This window comes from Pezoporus occidentalis, unplaced genomic scaffold, assembly GCF_034315485.1.
Source record: "Pezoporus occidentalis ecotype Australia unplaced genomic scaffold, CSIRO_AGI_Poc_V1 ctg83, whole genome shotgun sequence".
NCBI classification, from domain to species: Eukaryota; Metazoa; Chordata; class Aves; order Psittaciformes; family Psittacidae; genus Pezoporus; species Pezoporus occidentalis.
Genome location: NW_026916192.1, coordinates 1,212,781 through 1,230,454, shown reverse-complemented (window position 1 = coordinate 1,230,454; position 17,674 = coordinate 1,212,781). Strand labels below are relative to the sequence as shown.

The window sequence follows — 17,674 nt, the reverse complement described above, 5'->3', positions numbered from 1 at the left end:
CAAATACTTAAAGACCTGGCAGCTTTTTTCTGTATCTTGTAGCAGGGAGGGGAATATAAGTCAAGAGCAAAAATCTCTAACCTCCTGGGAAGACACCTGTTGGTTGATCAGAGGATCAGTACTGGAGCTAAGGGTTGCTAGACTTCAGCTAGAGGTACAGAGTAGTTGTGGAAGTGTCTCACATGATAGTTTTCAGTACCATATGGTCTCCATTTACAAGCAGTGAGCTGGTGTAAGAAGTGTTTAATACTTGGGAAAGGAAAACACTGTGCCATTCTGACTCATTGGTTGCTTTCAAAGTACAGTTAAGGAGGAAATAGTGCTGAAGAGTTGGCAGGTTGTTTTGAATATGATTTTGCACTGCAGCCCTCTGCAGCTGTGCTCTGGTATTAGAAACTGACGTGTAGTGCAAGCTCAGCTCTAGAGGGAAAGGAAGCGTGAGGGTGGGATCAATGAACTTGGCCTCTGAAAATAAATTTTTTGTATCATGATGTGCAAAGCAGCCAGGAGGTCCAGAGCAGCTAAATGCTGATGGGGAAAGGGAGGAGACATTGTGTAAATGTGGAGATGAACTTAATGCTCATATAACTTGAATTCTATTTCCACAACAATTTCTTGAGCTTATGGATCAGCCTGTTTGTCTGTCCGTAGATGAGCTGTGTTTCCACAGTTTTGACTTAAGCCTCTGATGGTACCACTGCTGTTTGGTATTTATTTCTGAAGGAATACATTAATTTGCATTTTCTGTGTTACCCTGTGCATTGATTGAGTCATGTCAGGAGCTGCTGAAGGTATGTGATTCTCTGCCCAAGCGAGCAGCTGGCCAGGTGCAAGTTGTGTGGATATTACATGGGTATAAAATTCTGACATCTAAAGCACCCAGACTTTAAAACTGAAAAGGTACTCAACTGCTACCTTGTAAGTAAAATCTTAAATATAATCTTGTAGCTGTTCTCAGGGTTTTTAGTGTTCTTCCTTATGAGTGCTTCCTTCTTTGTTTCATTTCTTCCTCTCATAATCTTACAGTAACCCATATGGTATTTTTTGAATGGACTGAGCACTGTCACTGGTGGCCCATAGTGATGAATCAGCATCCATAAGAAATACTGCAGCTGCTCAGTGGAGAAAGTTCTTACTAACCCTACCTTGCTGTCCTGCCCTTGGACAGGAGAAAGTAAGAGTATTGTTTAAGGCTTCTATTTGGGGTGCTTACTGTCAGCATCTGTGCTCAAAAAGCAATTTGTGTTATGAACCCAAGAAATAGAAACAGTGCTGTGATTGAAGCATTACTCGGGAAGACAGGTGGAGGCACAGACCTGCTCTGAAGGCAAAATACCTGTTCAGTAAAATGATTTCTCTTGGTTTACTTATTACATCTTATTTACTTATTACCTTTCTCTTGGTTTACTTATTACATCTCTGCTAAGGACCTGCACAAAGATGGGCTTTTCAGAAGACAGTACTGTTACAGTTTTTTACACATGGCTTTTAACTTATATGCCAAAGCTTTAAGACTAAAATTGAGTGCTGGGTGGTTTGCTTCACATTAAATAACTTAAATAAGACTAAAAGTATAAATACAGCTGTGGGGAGGAACCCTTTTAAGTATTTCATAGTTGCTTTGCTATGACAGTGTAAGTGGTCTAAAGCATTAACCCTTGTCCAAGGTTGGTTGTTGACTAGCTCTTAAGTCTTTCCAAAGGTTTGCTTTACTCCCTTGTGGTTGGTGTAACATGACCAATAAATACCAATGAGTACTGAATTTTCTTGCGACTTATAGCCCATATTGATGCTTGATTCTGGGCTTTAATACTGTAACCTCCTACAGGGGTGAAGACAAGGGAGAGAATAGCAACTGGTACAGATAAGAAGCAGAGTTAACTTTTAACATTGCAGGAGCCTAATCTGGCCCAGACAACTGAGGCACATATGAAGTGACATTATGTCCTGAATTGTGTGGGACTCTTATATAGCTGAGACCCTTCTCCTTAGCTCATCTGAGACTTGATTCTATGTGCAGAGTCCTGTTGTCCCCAGCATAGCTTGGAAGTCAGTCTGAATGGAGGACTGTGTCTTTGGCCCCATGACAGCAAAAAGGGGGGTGCAGCAGAAGCTAGGACAGCTGCTGGTTATACTGTAGAGCATTGGCCTTTTGCGAGTGGGAGGGGTTACATGGGAGCAGTTTCAGCAGGCTGAGGAGTCTGGCTTTTACCCCTGTGTGAGATGCAAAGGCTCTGGACTGTTTGATGCCGAGGTGTTCCCTCTTGTCTCCTGTTTTCCACACCATTTGTTACAATTAGGCATATATGAGCTGTATTTTACTGCTAGTAGCATGCTTCCCACTACAGCCATCTGAAACAACGCATATGTGGAAGAGCCCCATGAACTGGGTAACTGGTTCAATATGAAAAGCAGATGCCAAAATTCATGTGCAAAGTCCAGAATAGCTGTGAGCTTCACAAACATTGGTGAGGAATTGAGAGAGGGGATGTCTCAATTTTATCAAAGTCTGTATTGCAAGCATACTTCTGAATTGCAAGAAAGCCCACAAAGCTTTGTATGATTTAAAATGCTTTCTTTACCCTGACCTAGCACTGCTCTTGTGTTTTCCTACCCAGGTGGATCGTTATACACTGAGGAATGGCCGCCACATTATACTGCTAGCAGAGGGTCGACTGGTCAACTTGGGCTGTGCCATGGGTCACCCCAGCTTTGTTATGAGCAACTCCTTCACCAACCAGGTGCTGGCACAGATCGAGCTGTGGACCAATAGTGACAAATATGCTGTTGGAGTCCATTTCTTGCCAAAGAAGGTGAGTTAGAATACCAGGAAGATGCAAGTTTGTAAGGAAGTCAACTTCAGATATGATCATGTACATTTGTTTTGTTTGTCCTTGAGTTCATTTTCCTACTGAATGCTGCTGCAAGGAGCTTTTGTCAGTTTGCAGATGGTTGGCTTTGCGTTGCTGAGTCTGAAGTGGGCTGGTTTCTGTGGCTTACATGTCATGCGGAACTGGGACTTACCTGTCCTGTGATAGGAGCGTCCAGTCCCTTTTTGGCTTCACCTGGGGCTCTTCCCTAAGGTGGTGGGAAGCCCTGTGCTGTTTCAGGGTAGTAAGGAGCTTCTTCTAACCAGCTTGTTCCTCCTGCTGAATGTCAGTATTCACAGCAACCTTTCACACACCCATCCAGCAGCAAAGTCTAGTGTGGCAGAGTTGAAGCTGGAATGAAACTAGGAATCACTTTTGCTGGGTTCCATTTGCACCTGAGCAGAGCTTATCAGAACCCAGTCCTAATACCATCACAAAATATTAATGACAGATTCCCTCAGGTTTCCCTTTAAACTTATCTCATCATTCTGTGTTCTTGGAAAAATCTGGATCATGTCATAACTCACAGATTCTTTTTAGAAAATGAACCTGGCTTTAATTTTCCAAAAGAGCCTGAGAACTTGAGATAGTCATTAAAAAAGATGCTGGAGTTAGATTCCACTGCCTTTGGAATGAAACCATGTGTGAGATTAAATGTGAAAATACTTTTCATTTGGGAAGTGAGATGTATATGTTTGGGCTTACTTTTGGAGTGCTTGCTGAAGGACTTAAGCCTCCAAAACCATGTTAATGAAAGCATACCAGAAATACAGCATAGGAGTTGATCAGCAAGCTGACACATGAGCTTCAAAGGAAAAGTTTTGTTGACAATTGTCGTGAAAATAGTAGTGCAATGCTAATAAAATGTGGCTTCATACTTCTCCTGAAGAACAATTTTTAGCGTACTTGAACTGGAAATGAGAAATAATGGCCAGATCAGTTACTTAGAAATGGGATTGCATGTTAGTGGATCATATGGCAGTGATCTCTTCAGGTTCATGTGCTGTGATAAAGTGCTTTTTTTACCCTCTGCTCTCCATAGAGAATTTCAAAGAATAAAAGATTTGCCTTGTCAGAATCAACTAAAGATGGGCAGAAGAGCTTTCCCTGAGAATTTTCTGGCTAATATCTTTCCTTGTTCTGCGTAGTAGCTTTGAGGTCCAAATGTAAAATTCAAGAATTACCAAGTACCTTATATTGCACTTTTTTTTGACTGCAAGATATTGCTTTGATAAGCTATTACAAACATGCACACATTTCTGCCATGTGTGTTCCTCGAGATCCAGGCAAACTGTTCTGTCCATGATCTTGGCACTGACTCTGTGCATTGTCATACTCAGCTATCTGATTTTAAGGTAAGAATGTGTTGTAGTTTAACACAGCCTGCAACTAAGTACCATACAGCTGCTTGCTTACCCCCTGGATTGGAAGGAGAACTGAAAGAATGTAGGTTGAGATAAGAACAGTTAAATAACTGAAGCACAATATAATAGTACTACTACTAATAAAGGAAATAACAAGGGGAGAGAATATAAAGCTAAAAAGGGGAAAGGAAAACAAAGTGATGCACAATACAATTGCTCACACTGGCTAATACCCAGTCCAACCTGAGCAGCAGTAGGCTCCTCCCAGCTGACTGCCCCAGTTTCTGTACTGGGTATGATGAGCTGTGGTACCCTTTTGGCTACCTGGGGTCAGGTGTCCTGTCTCTGCTCCCTCCTGGCTTCTTGCGCCCCTCCTCACTAGCATAGCATGAGACTGAAAAGTCCTTGATTGAGGTAAGCATTACTTAGCAATAACTAAAACATTGGTGTATTATCTGCATTGTTCTCAGACTAAAGCCAAAACACAGCACTGCACCAGCTACTAGGAAGGAAATTAACTTTATCCCAGGCAAAACCAGGATAGAATGTCAGCTTACTTTCATCTAAATTTGTGTAGCTTTTCATCTAAATCTTGAAGGCCCCAAGCTGAAGCAGCTCTGAAACAGCTTCTCTCTGAGAACCTGAGAACCTGATCTGGGAGTGTCAGGGACTCAGTTGCTTTTCAAGTGGGTGTAATTTGTCTTAAACTTGCTGGGAAATACACTCATCGGATTGTCACATGTCACTCTAATCAACCAGATACGCATTCCATTTTTAATCCTCTTTTGGTTTTTTTTGGCAGGATCTGCTAAGCTTCAGGACTTGTTTCCCTTCTAAACACAGTCCTTCCAGTTGGCTTTTTCTTTTAAGATTTTTTTTTTTCCTGACCCTAATGTAGTGTTCAATAGCTTCCATGGTTCACTCCCACGTTCTTCAACCACTTCATCTTACGTTTTTAATTTTGCCTTGTACATCTTTGGCTGTGTTGGTGCTCAAGAGAGGTTGTCATTTCCATATTACTATGAGCAGGTTGGTCTGCAGTGAATTACGCTCTATATAACGGTACTCTGTACAGTAGCTTTTTATCTGGTTCGTTGCAATGGGATTATTCAAGGTAGTTGCCACACTCCCTTTGAGTGGGAAATCTAGAACTAGCTACTGAATCATTTAGGACATGATGTTTCACACAAGCTGAAGATCTTGCCCTTGATTGTTTTGTTGATTTATTGCCCTTCAAATATATTGCAGCCTTTGGCATGTATTTAACTTGTATGGGGGAAGTACTGCCAGTCTTCCCTGTGCTGCTGGAATTTAGACTTATCTTCTGTTTTCTTAGCAATGATTACTTGTAATTTGCAGGAATTACAAATGGTGGTAAAACTTGTCCTTCTGTTGTAGCAGCAGCTGATCTCTTCTTAGGGTTATCCTTTCTATCTTTGAATATCCTTTATGGCTCTTACATTCCCCTCTGACATAGCAGCTAGTTTGTTATTCTAGTGGTTTTGGACTCTCTTACCTATCCCCTGTGATACTTTACTATCTTGTAGTTTAGATATTTTTTCTGTCCTTTGAGTTTGCATGTCTGCCTTGCACGTGTGGGGTAAAGTATATCAACATTTCTGAGCCTGTGTCCTGCAGCCAACCTCGGCTTTTTCTTTAATGAAGACATTGCCAATAGATACTAGCATTCTTGCTAAATTAATGATTATGGAATGAATTGTTTAATACATGTATGCCTAAAATGGGGATATCTGGAAAGGAGATGCATTCTTCCAGTATTAGAACTTGCAGAATCATAGAATGGTTTGTGTTGGAAGGGACCTTAAAGCTCATCCAGTTCCAACCCCTGCCACGGGCAGGGACACCTTCCAGCTTGCTCCAAGCCCTGTCCAACCTGCCCTTGAACACTGCCAGGCATGAGGCAGCCACAGCTTCTCTGGGCACCCTGTGCCAGCGCCTCAGCACCCTCACAGGGAAGAGCTTCTGCCTAAGAGCTCGTCTCAGTCTCCCCTCTGGCAGGTGAAAGCCATTCCCCCTTGTCCTGTTCCTACAAGCCCTTGTCAGAAGCCCTATAAATATATAATCTATAATCCCATAAAACATGAAGTACTTAGAAATCCCAAATATTATTTTCAAGTATTTTTAGATACTTCCTCTCCAGGTTTCCTGCAGCCCCTTTAGGCACTGGAGCTGCTCTCAGGTCTCCCCTTCAGGAGCCTTCTCTTTTCCAGGCTGACCCAGCCCAGCTCTCTCAGCCTGGCTCCAGAGCAGAGCTGCTCCAGCCCTAGCAGCATCTCCGTGGCCTCCTCTGCACTCTCTCCAACAGCTCCACGTCCCTCTTGTGCTGCTGCCCTAGGGCTGGATCAGGGCTGCAGGGGGGGTCTCCCCAGAGCACATCAGAGGGGCAGAATCCCCTCTCTGAGCTGCTGCTCACACTCTGGGGGTGCAGCCCAGCACATGGGGGGGCTGTGGGCTCAAGCACACACTGAAGCTGGGTCATGGGGAGCTTCCAGTCAACCAATACCCCCACATCCTTCTCTAAAATTATTTGAAACTGTAAGGTGTCCCTGCCCATGGCAGGGGGGTTGGAACTTGATGATCTTAAGGTCCTTTCCAACCTTAAGGATTGTATGATTCTATGATAGCCTAGTGTGTTGAGGTGCCTTCATAGTGGAAACATGACTGGGGCTTTACCATTCTATCCAACTGAATATTGTTGTCTCTGAATAGATTATCTGCGTTCTTTACTTGTTGTATGGATGTGATTGTGTTAATAAGATAGAAATGGACTTAATCGAGTCCTCTGTCTCATTTTAAGCTTTATTTTACTCCCTCAAAAGCTTGGGCCTTTTCCATCTAAACGCAGTTCTGTGCTGAAAGCAGATACCTCTGCGCTTAAGCAGGTGAGGTATATTAGCCAGAAAAGAGCTGTCTGACTGTTCATCTGTGTCAGTCAAAGTCCTCCATGTAGCTGTTACATATTTTTCACATTCTTGTCTTACTACTTACCATGACTTCCTGAACTAACTTACTCTGCAAAAATTCTCACCTCAGTGTTTTGTTTTCCAGCTGGATGAAGCTGTGGCTGCTGCTCATCTGGATAAACTATGTGTGAAGCTGACAAAGCTGAGTGACAAACAGGCCAAATACCTTGGCTTATCAAGAGATGGGCCATTCAAGCCAGACCACTACAGATACTGAACAGGTGGCACTACCCAAAGACCAAAGCAGAGATACAACCTTCCAAAGCTTGTGTGTGCTGGGCTTCTGAGAACAAGTCCTTTGCCGTTATCCTCCCAGTGCTGCAGAACTTCTCCCCTTACCAAAGGAGCTTCAGGGCCTTGTTTGTTTAAGAGGATCACTCTGACTCTTGGAATTGAATTGGTTACTTGGCTAATGTTATTGTGAAAAGGATCCTGTACCATTTTTATTGGCTTCTGGTATCCGCGTACGGGGAGCAGGACAAGATTGCTAAATGAAAATGTGTAGTCTTGTCAAATACGTGACAGCCTCTAGAGTGGCCAACCAGTAAGATGGGGAACAGTGTCTAGAGGGAGATGCTTTCTGACATGCCCTGCTCGAATTAGGTGCATCCTTAACATTAGGAGGCTGGCAGTGTCTGGGTTCTCTCCACAGAGGTGCCCTAACTGAAGTGCATGTTGTGAATCTGGAGGAAGTAAGGAGGAGTGTATGTTTGGTCTCCTGTCAAGTCAACTTAACCTCCTACTCTGAGATTAGAATTGGAGGATTTGTTTTTTTTTCTGGATTAATTTACTCCATCAGTTTTTGATAGAACACTGACCTTCTTTGCTTCTTCTGTACCAACTTGAAGAGGGGTGAGGCAAGAGTGACTTTTTTTTAGCAGCCTTCTAGTGTGTTGTGAATGGCTGAGAAGCCACTGAGGGGATGGTTAGGTTTAGGGACCTTGTTCAATCCTCTGGAAACACCAGCAGCACACTTCTACCCCCAACTTGATTTCTTTTTTTTTGAGTTGTCATGTCTGCTGTATCTTGTTTGTCACTGACTCAAAAGTGCTTTTATTAAAGATCTGACTGTGGCCTGATTTGGTTTGTATAGTGAGATGCTTTGGATTTGCTCTGTATGGTTTGTATACTGAGATGCTTTTGGATGCTCTGTATGATCCTGAAGCTACTGAAAATAGGTAATGTGTCTACATGGGGTTTCCTTAAGGCAAAAGCCAGTGCTGTGGCTAGCCTGCACCATATACGTGAGCTGGGAAAAGCTACTTCTCGGGTTACTGAAATATTTGAGGGGTTGAATCTTACAGGAAAAACACTCTTCTCCCTCTCACCACCTGCTTATCTCAATATGTCATGAAAGTCCTCTCTTGACACTATTCAGCAGTGAGTAATATACAGGAGGCTACCTCTGTTTCCAGATGCAAGAAGATGAATGGTTTGGCATGATAAAGCATGCTTCAAGTGCACTGAGATTCATTCATTCAAGCACCAGGTGTGATGTCAGCCATTAAAACTGATGGTGTAGAGTACGAACTGCTGGAGGAAGAAAAAGAGGGATTAGTACACAAGGTGTTAATCTGGATGCAGCATATTTTCATTGCTTTGTTTTGTGTTGACCTCTAAAAAGTACCAGTTTGAATTTGGGTCCCACAAAGCTGCTATAAATGATTCCATAATCAGTAGTGAGGATTATCTTTTAAACTTGCATATATACACTGAGCTATACACAGTTGTAGTACACATCTAAATGTAGGTAGTGGTCACCTTCTGTCACAGAGCACAATGATGACAAAATGTCATTGTAAAGCAAATGCAATAAAAACAAGGACTGGGTGTTATCATTCATTAGTTTCCAGAGCTGGGCTTTGGCTTCTCTACACCTATTTCTCAGCTGAACATCTGCTATTCTGAAATACAGGGTTGTAATTCTGCTGTGAACTTGGATCATGAATTCATAGAATAATTCAGTTGGAAGCTAAGCTAAGGAAGTGTGGGCTTGATGATCAGGTAGTGAGGTGGATCAAGAACTGGTTGGAAGGAAGAAGGCAGCTGTGGTCAATGGGGCAGAATGTAGCTGGAGGTCTGTGACTAGTGGAGTCCCTCAGGGGTCGGTGCTGGGACCAGTGCTGTTTGATATTTTCATCAGCGACCTGGATGAGGGAACTGAATGTACCCTCAGCAAGTTTGCTGATGATACTGAACTGGGAGGAGTGGCTGACACACCAGAGGGCTGTGTTGCCATTCAGTGAGACCTGGACAGGCTGGAGAGGTGGGTGGAGAGGAACTTGATGAAATTCAACAAGGGCAAGTGTAGAGTCTTGCATTTGGGGAAGAACAACCCCATGTACCAGTACAGGTTGGGGGCTGACCTGCTGGACAGTAGTGAAGGGGAAGGGGACCTGGGGGTCCTGGTGGATAGGAGGATGACCATGAGCCAGCAATGTGCCCTTGTGGCCAAGAAGGCCAATGGCATCCTGGGGTGCATTAGAAAGGGTGTGCTTAGTAGGTCAAGAGAGGTTCTCCTCCCCCTCTACCCTGCCTTGGTGAGGCCGCATTTGGAATATTGTGTCCAGTTCTGGGCCCCTCAGTTCAAGAAGGACAGGGAATTGCTTGAAAGAGTCCAGCGCAGAGCTACAAAGATGATTGAGGGAATGGAACATCTCCCTTATGAGGAGAGGCTGAGGGAGCTGGGACTCTTTAGCTTGGAGAAGAGGAGACTGAGGGGTGACCTCATCAATGTTTACAAATGTGTAAAGGGTGAGTGTCAGGGTGATGGAGCGAGGTTTTTTTTCAGTGATGTCCGTGATAGGACAAGGGGCAATGGGTGTAAACTGGAGCATAGGAGGTTCCATGTGAACATCAGGACAAATTTCTTTACTGTGAGAGTGACAGATCACTGGAACAGGTTGCCCAGGGGGGTTGTGGAGTCTCCTACGTTGAAGATATGCAAGGCCTGCCTGGACAAGTTCCTGTGTGATGTACTCTAGGTTACCCTGCTCTTGCAGGAGGGTTGGACTAGATCTTTTGAGGTCCCTTCCAACCCTTGGGATTCTGTGAATGGCTACCTAGAAATCTCTGGTTCATCCCTGTTCTCATACCAGGGCCAATTGTATCAGGTTGGAGATCAGCTTGCCTGTGTGAGTTTTGGTTGTCTCTGGAGACAGAGATCACAAACCTCCTTAGGCTTGTCTCCCAATATTTGACCACATTCTAGATGAAAATATTCTCCTGTACATTTAACTGGAGTTTCCTATGCTGCAGCCTCTGTTCATTGCTTCTCATTTTATCCCTCTGAGAAGTATCTACTTCCATCTTCATTACAGGCTTGCATTAGGTAGTCACAGGCAGCAATAAATTCCCCTTTACTTTTCTCTAGGTTGGATAAACCCAAGTTTAGTCTCTGTGCTTCAGTTCCCTCATCATCTTAGTGGTCCTCTGTATGCAGATGGATGCTTTCAGCTGTGTCAGTGTCATTATTATACTGGGGAGTGAAAATGGTGCAGGTGTTGTTGAAGTACCAAACAAGATAATCTGCTTTTGTTGGTACAGCTCTGGATAAAGTTTGGCTGCTTTGCTGTGTGGGCAGGCAAGGACCTTACATTTCACAGTCTCTGGAGGAAAGACTGCCTCCACCTTTCCATCTCTAAACAGTTTTGGAGTTTTTTTTGGAGTAACGGGTCCAGCAGCATCTCCCTTAGTTGGCTCTTTGATACTTGTGTCAAGAAGTTGGCCCCGATGGTCTCCATAAATCTCCTGCATTGCTTGTGCACAAACCTATTGCCCTTCCAGCAGATGCCAGAGGGGTAGAGTTCAAACTCCAGATTTTGCATTGGGCTTTCCAGGCACAGTTTTACATGCAGAATCTCTCACTAGAAACACTTTCTGAAACTCGGGAGCTGCTGCCCCTAAAAGCTAACAACAACAAACCCTCAAGTCTTTCCAAGGAAAACTCTGTGTGTGTTTATATATATATATATACACACGGATTTCTCTACCCATTAAACAGATGAATTCTGCAAGCAATCTGTAATGAGGATAAAGAGAAACAATAGAATGTCCTGATCTGCTACCCTGACTTGTCTGTGAATCTTGATGGAAGTGTCCAGACACTAGCAGCTTGACCAGGTCTGAAACAGTTCATCTGCATTCCAAAGGCTCTGGGCAAGGGTGCTAAAGCATCACCGTGAGGAGGAACTGTTGAGTGACTGCTTAGCAGAGCATGGTCATTGATCACACTCTCAAAAGTCTGATTTACTGCTGAAAATATAGTAGTTTCAGCAAATTAACAGTGTGGGAATTTGCGTGAAACATGGTTTGAGGTGATAAAATACAAAATTTATATTTGGAATATATCCTGCTAGGTCTTCTGTTTTATTGGTTGGAGAGGATGGTCAAACACAGATCCTAATAAAACCATTGACAGAATTTCTGTTCCACTGTCTGCAGTGTAGTTGTGGTTTAGTGCTGACTGCAGCAGAAACACTGTGCCCAGTGCCCGTCAACAGTCTGGTTTGGGAATTGGCAGTGTTAACACAAGAGGGGGTTAGATATTTTTGTTCAGCTGCTTCTGTGCACTGTAGCTGTTGTTTAGGTACAGCTCAGCAGGCTCTTCCTAAACAGGGGTCATCAAATATATATTGTTATCTCATGTCCTTATTCCCTCATTCCTTATGTTAATTTTTCTACAGGTGTTTGATTCCTATTGAAGATGGCTAAGAAGGCCACCAGCATCCTGGCCTGTATCAGCAATAGTGTGGCCAGGAGGACCAGGGCAGTGATCGTCCCCCTGCACTGGTGGGGGCCGTAGTTTGAATCCTGTGTTCAGTTCTGGGTCCCTCACTACAAGAGAGACACTGAGGTGCTGGAGCAGGGCCTGGAGCACAAGTGTGATGGGAAATGGCTGAGGGACCTTGGGGGGGTTTAGTCTGGAGAAGAGAAGGCTCGGCGGGGGGGACCTTATCAATCTCTACAGCTGCCTGACAGGAGGATGGAGTGAGATGGGGATTGATCTCTTCTCCCAGCCAGCAAGAAATAGGACAAGGGGAAACAACCTCAAGTTGCACGAGAGGAGGTTTAGATTTGGCATTAGGAAAAATTTCTTCACCAAAAGGGTTGTCAAGCATAGGAACAGGGAAGTGGCAGAATCACCACCCTTGCAGCTACTGAAAAGGTGTGTAGATGTAGCGCTGAGGGATGTGGTGTAGTGGTGCTCTTGGCAGTGCTGGGCTAATGGCTAGACTCGATGAACTTTCTAAATGAAGTTATTTTGTGAAATCACTTAGCCTTATTGCTCCCTGGCTTTTTGTTGGCAAGAGCTGTCACTGAGAGTTTTGGTACATTATTTACAACTTAGTTTTTAGCTGTTTTCTCTTTTTTTCTGTCTTTAATCTACGTGCAATCAATTCAGTATTCAGCCTAGCCTGTGGTTTAGCATCTCGATTCCCTGAACAAGAACTGTCCTACTGTGATTATCTTGCAATGGTTTCAGCAGGAGCTGATGAATGAAGAGCAATAGCACTGAAGAGAGCCCAGCATTGAAACCCCCTCCCTGTGTCAGCTCATGGCATTCCACATCTGGCATGGTGAGTCATAGGACAGTGACAGTCTACAGCTTTTCTCACTTTTGTGACTGCACAGAAAATGTCACATAGAGTAATATGTGAGCCACAGGCTCTCTGGATCTGAAATGCAGGATCCCAGAGAGTGGCAGATGGGTTATTGCACTGTATTGTGAATACAGAGATGGGATGAGAGATGGGATGAGAGTGTGAAGGGGGAAGAAATGCAAGTTTCAGTCTCAAATTTGTGAAACTCAGTTCTGGTGTATGGGTGATGCACTTAACAGTAACCTTGCACATGTTTTCTGTGAAAGGTTCCGTGAGGAGGTTCAGTTCATCGGGCTCATGTCCTCAACCTGGCCGACAAAATGTAGTAAGTCTTAGAGCAGCCTGCCCTGCTTCCAGTTCATTAGCCTCTTCTTCCAGTCTTGTTTGCAGGCTCATTTTGAAAGACAAAAATGTGAGATTTCTGACTGTGCATGAATGAGGTCCAGTTTGGGAAGGTGTGTACTGGATGTCAGAGGAATGTGGACAGGTAACGTGCTCTTCTTCACAAAATAGGAATTGACTCAGATTTACAGCTCCCGAAATACTGGCAAGCGCTGGCGGAGAACTGGGAAATGCCTAAATCCACTCTAGTTTATAGCTGTTCCTCAAATTTAGCCATTCCTAGCTACTAATTTTATCAGGGATTTTTAATTAGATAAGGGTTAAAACCCCATTAATAAAGTCGTGGTAAACTAGACGTGGTTACCACACTGGCAAAAGTTCTTGTTTAATGCTATGTCCAATTTCAGTTTGATTTTTAACATCTTCAGTAGCTTCCACTGGCCTTTAATGTGGTTGGGCTGTCCCGGGATGGTGATGAGTCTTTGAGCTCTGCCCCTGCAAAATGATTGAACCTCGTGCTAAAATAAAATTAGTGATGACTAGTCTGTAGACAGCTCTCTGATTTGGTCAAAAAGCGTAATCATGTATTTCCTCAAATGTCTTTCAGATTAATTTTCTATTAATGTTACCAGTGAAAATGCTGTTCTTTTATATATGGCAACTCTTGTCTCCGTTTTTCCTCCCCTGTTGAGTCAGAAGTGATAAAAGAGTACAGGCTGTACAGTTTTCTCCATTTATCTGAAGCAGATACACTCATCTCCATGATTTTTAGAAAGCAACTGATTTGCTTTGCAGTCCTGCTAGGCCCTGTTGTGGGGGGTTTTTTGGCATGGCTAGATGTTCTGTGAAGTGGAGATTGATGGAGGCCTACAGATAGCACTAGGAAGTATGGATCCCTATGAGCCAAGAACAAAGGGTGGGTAAATTATTCCAGTGGTGACTCTGTTTCGTGACTGAGCTTGTTCTCGTAGCAGCGGTTCTTGAAGATGATACGAACTTTCTCAGAAGCCAGTTGTGGTTTTTAGCCTTTGGGGCTGTTTTGTTAAGATAAATGTAGTAAATATACACTGTAAAGCCCCAGTGGTTTTTGCAGTAGCATTGTTTGCCACTGGGCAGCTTTGCACAGCTATCAGAAGCATCAATTACAATTGAGCATGTTTTTCTTCTTTAAAAATCACTAAACCTTGTGCTTGTGGTTTGCATGTCAACTTGGGAAAGCAAAACCAAGCAAAAGACTGCAAGAAGAGAAAGCAAGTCGTTCTCTTGAACTGGATGGGGACTGACATCCCTTCTGCTTGTCTAATTCCCCGAAATGCTGTAGCAGAGAAATTAAGCTCTTCAGGATATTTAGAAAGTCTATAGCAAAGTTTTTGCTTCTTGTTCCATCTATAGAGTCCAGAGACAGTTTTCAGCAAACCTGTTACTTTTCTGTAGCACTCTGGTTTTGGTATCATTAACTGAGAAGTTGTTTCCATAAGGGAATATTAAATGGGCCACATTCATAGGCATTTGCTCCTTTTCCCTGATGGAGCAGCAACATGTTAGAAGTAAACTGAACAGCATCTTAGTTGCAATATTGCAAGCACCTTAAAAGTTTGTAATCAGCCTGACACCCAGATTGTTTGGTTTGGTTTTTTTTGTGCCAGTGCTTATTGTAGGTATCTGTTTTGCATTATTGACTTGGTTTCTACTCAGAACAAATGTTTGGTGGTCCTGGTTTTCCTCCCCTCCAAAACTTGATTCCTATATGTATTTCATTAGCAACTGGACACTTTATAACCCTGCCAAAACTGACTCATTTTGACACTGAAGCCTTTTGCCTGCAAGGTTGTCTGTCCTGCCAACAAGATGCTGGTTTGTAGGTAAGGATTGGCATCTTTGACTAAACCCTTGCACTTAGAAGAAAGCTGTCGTGATGGAGGGATGTTGAACATGTTGAAGAGAATAAAGTGAAGTAAACCATCTGGTATGCTCATTTAGTGCTTGAAATATTTGCTTCCCAAATGGAGAAGTTCTTAGGAATTGAATCACAGCTTTATAGTAAGGACATCTTTTAAATACTAAAACCTGCTAGCTTCAAGTGATCTGGATCTGTCAGGTATTTCTGAGGCCTTTTCAGAGTGAGGGACCCCTGGCTGTTGAATTACTTTAAATGCATCTGCTCCCATGTCCTTTCTAGAAGACTTAAAGAATTGCTATCTTTCACCAAGAGGTAGAAGACCATCAGCCTTTAATGAATTTGTTAGGGTTTTGTTTGAGTCTTTCTTTAATGCCACTTGTTTGTTACAGAACACAAGGAAGAGTGAGACTGTGTAATTCTGATGGTCAATTTATGGCTATTACTGTTGTAAGTTGTATCATCCTGTCATTTACCTACTGGAGGCAGCTGTGCAGAGTGAAGGGAAGCCCATATGAGATCACAAATGACATTTCAGTTGAGGAAACTGCCAAAAATAACAAGGGTACCTCCAGAACACTGTTCTTAGCTAAATCCACCTGGTATGGTGGTAGAGAGAGAGCAATGAAGATGGCTATTAAAGTATATTAAAGTCAATAGAAGATTTCCACTGATTCAAAGGGGCCTGCACTGGATCACCAGGGAGGGTACACTTTTGTCTTTTCCTGCCTTTACATGTATTAAATGAATGCCACATGTGAACTGTGTTATGACAATATTGCAGCTGTTTAAGGACTCCCCTATTGCAGGCCAGGATTTCATCTGAAAGGATTTCCTGGATAGAAATACATGTGCGTTTGCCGCGCAGCAATTGTAGTATTTTTCCATTTCGCTGCAGGAATGCCTAAAGCCTCCCTTTTCTTCTGGGAGAGGTGGAAGAGGGACTTAGTGATGTGTTGGCCATCTGCCTATCATCTGAGAGGTTTGCCAGTAAAATAGTTGTATTGCCTCAGAAAGTAATCTGCAGGCACCACAGATTTAAGAAGGGCATTTGGAGGGTGAGGGATTGCTCTTAGAATCATAGTGTCACAGAACAGTTTCGGTTGGAAAGGAACTTCAGCTCATCCAGTTCCAACCCCTGCCACGGGCAGGGACTCCTCACAGTAGACCGTGTTGCCCAAGGCTCTGTCCAACCTGACCTTTAACAGTGCCAGGGATGGGGCAGCCACAGCTTCTCTGGGCACCCTGTGCCAGCGCCTCAGCACCCTCACAATAAAGAACTTCTTCCTTATATCTAACCTGAACTTCCCCTGTTTCAGTTCAAACCCAGAGTTCTTCTATGTGCTGAGATCCCTTTGTGGAGAAGGCTGTCCAGAAGGGCAACAGTTCACAGCTCAGCAGTAGACAGAAGAAAATGTGAAGTGCTCATGCATTTGTTAGGAGAGTCCCTTTGTAATTATTTTGGTTTTCAGCACTGATTCTGCAGCTCAGTCATGACTCTTGGAGTTGAATAGGATGCTGGGTGTGAACAAAAGCAGAATTAGTCTATTTGGGGTGTTTATGGAGTCTCTTTGGCCACAGAATGGTCGAATTCAACTTGAAATGCTTTGATGAAAAATGTTATGCTTTAATAATTTTTTGAATTGGCCTTGGATGTCATTTACTGCCTACACCCATACAGTGGGTGACCTGAAGACTGCAATATCTCACACATAGTGTGTCCCACAGTATGCCAAGAAGCATGTTTGCTCTAGGACTAACATGATATTATTTTTGCACTGTAAAACAGAGCTCCCACAGAGTCAGCTTTGGGCATGGCATGAGCAAGTTCTTCCTTGGCTCCTCAGTTTGGTTATTCAAATTTCCTATAATTCAGTTCATCATGAGATTAGCACTATCTTTGCATCTCAGAGGGACTTTACTGAATCTCTCATCACCCTCAGTCAGAGCAGCATCACAGTACTGTTGACTCATCTATAGAACTTGGACAGAATTGTGCTAGCTTCCATAAAATCTTTCCTTTTGTGAGAAGGTCCCAGAATCTGACATGGGCAGTGTTTGCTTTCCTTCTGGGGTCACCCAGTTTCAGTAATTAGTGTGGAAAACTAAGAGGTGTTTAGAACTAGTTTGGCATAGTCATTAACATCTTAATTCTACCATATGTTTTATCCATCAGGATAAACTTGGATTTTATGGTCATTGCATGTGACAATAAGCAATCAAGTCAGGACTTTGGATGGGAAAATACAGTATCTGTTTTAAGTTCACAAAAGATAGGCCAGTAGCTGGAAAAGCTAATAGGGATTTATGTGTGCTAAATTCTACTAGGCTATAATTGGGGTGAAAACTCCATTATTCTCTAGGAAAAAATGACTCTGTCACAGAGCATTACTGGGTCTGTCTCTAAGCTTGAATTCCAATTAGTTTTCAGCGGAGACATTTTGGTATGTGACAACTGAAAATTAAACACTTCATCTTTGTTATGTTTCTGTTTTATTATCTGTGTGCTGATGACATTTCAAATAGGTCCCTTAGGGGACTCTCACATTTACAAGTGACTCCTCATATAAATATCTGTTCAAGCTAAATATAGGAAGAAAATATTAGGTGTACA

The 17,674-nt window shown here is 43.1% G+C and overlaps 1 protein-coding gene across 1 annotated transcript in view; it reads left to right on the top strand.

Moving 5' to 3' along the window:
- AHCY (adenosylhomocysteinase) overlaps window positions 1-8,297 on the top strand; it is a 28,110-nt gene extending 19,813 nt beyond the window's left edge. Inside the window, exons 9-10 of the mRNA XM_062604070.1 lie at window positions 2,619-2,813; window positions 7,304-8,297. Coding sequence (XP_062460054.1) covers window positions 2,619-2,813; window positions 7,304-7,435 — 327 coding nt within the window. The 3' untranslated portion in view covers window positions 7,436-8,297. The remainder of the gene's footprint in view (window positions 1-2,618; window positions 2,814-7,303) is intronic.
- Window positions 8,298-17,674: the final 9,377 nt, after the last annotated feature.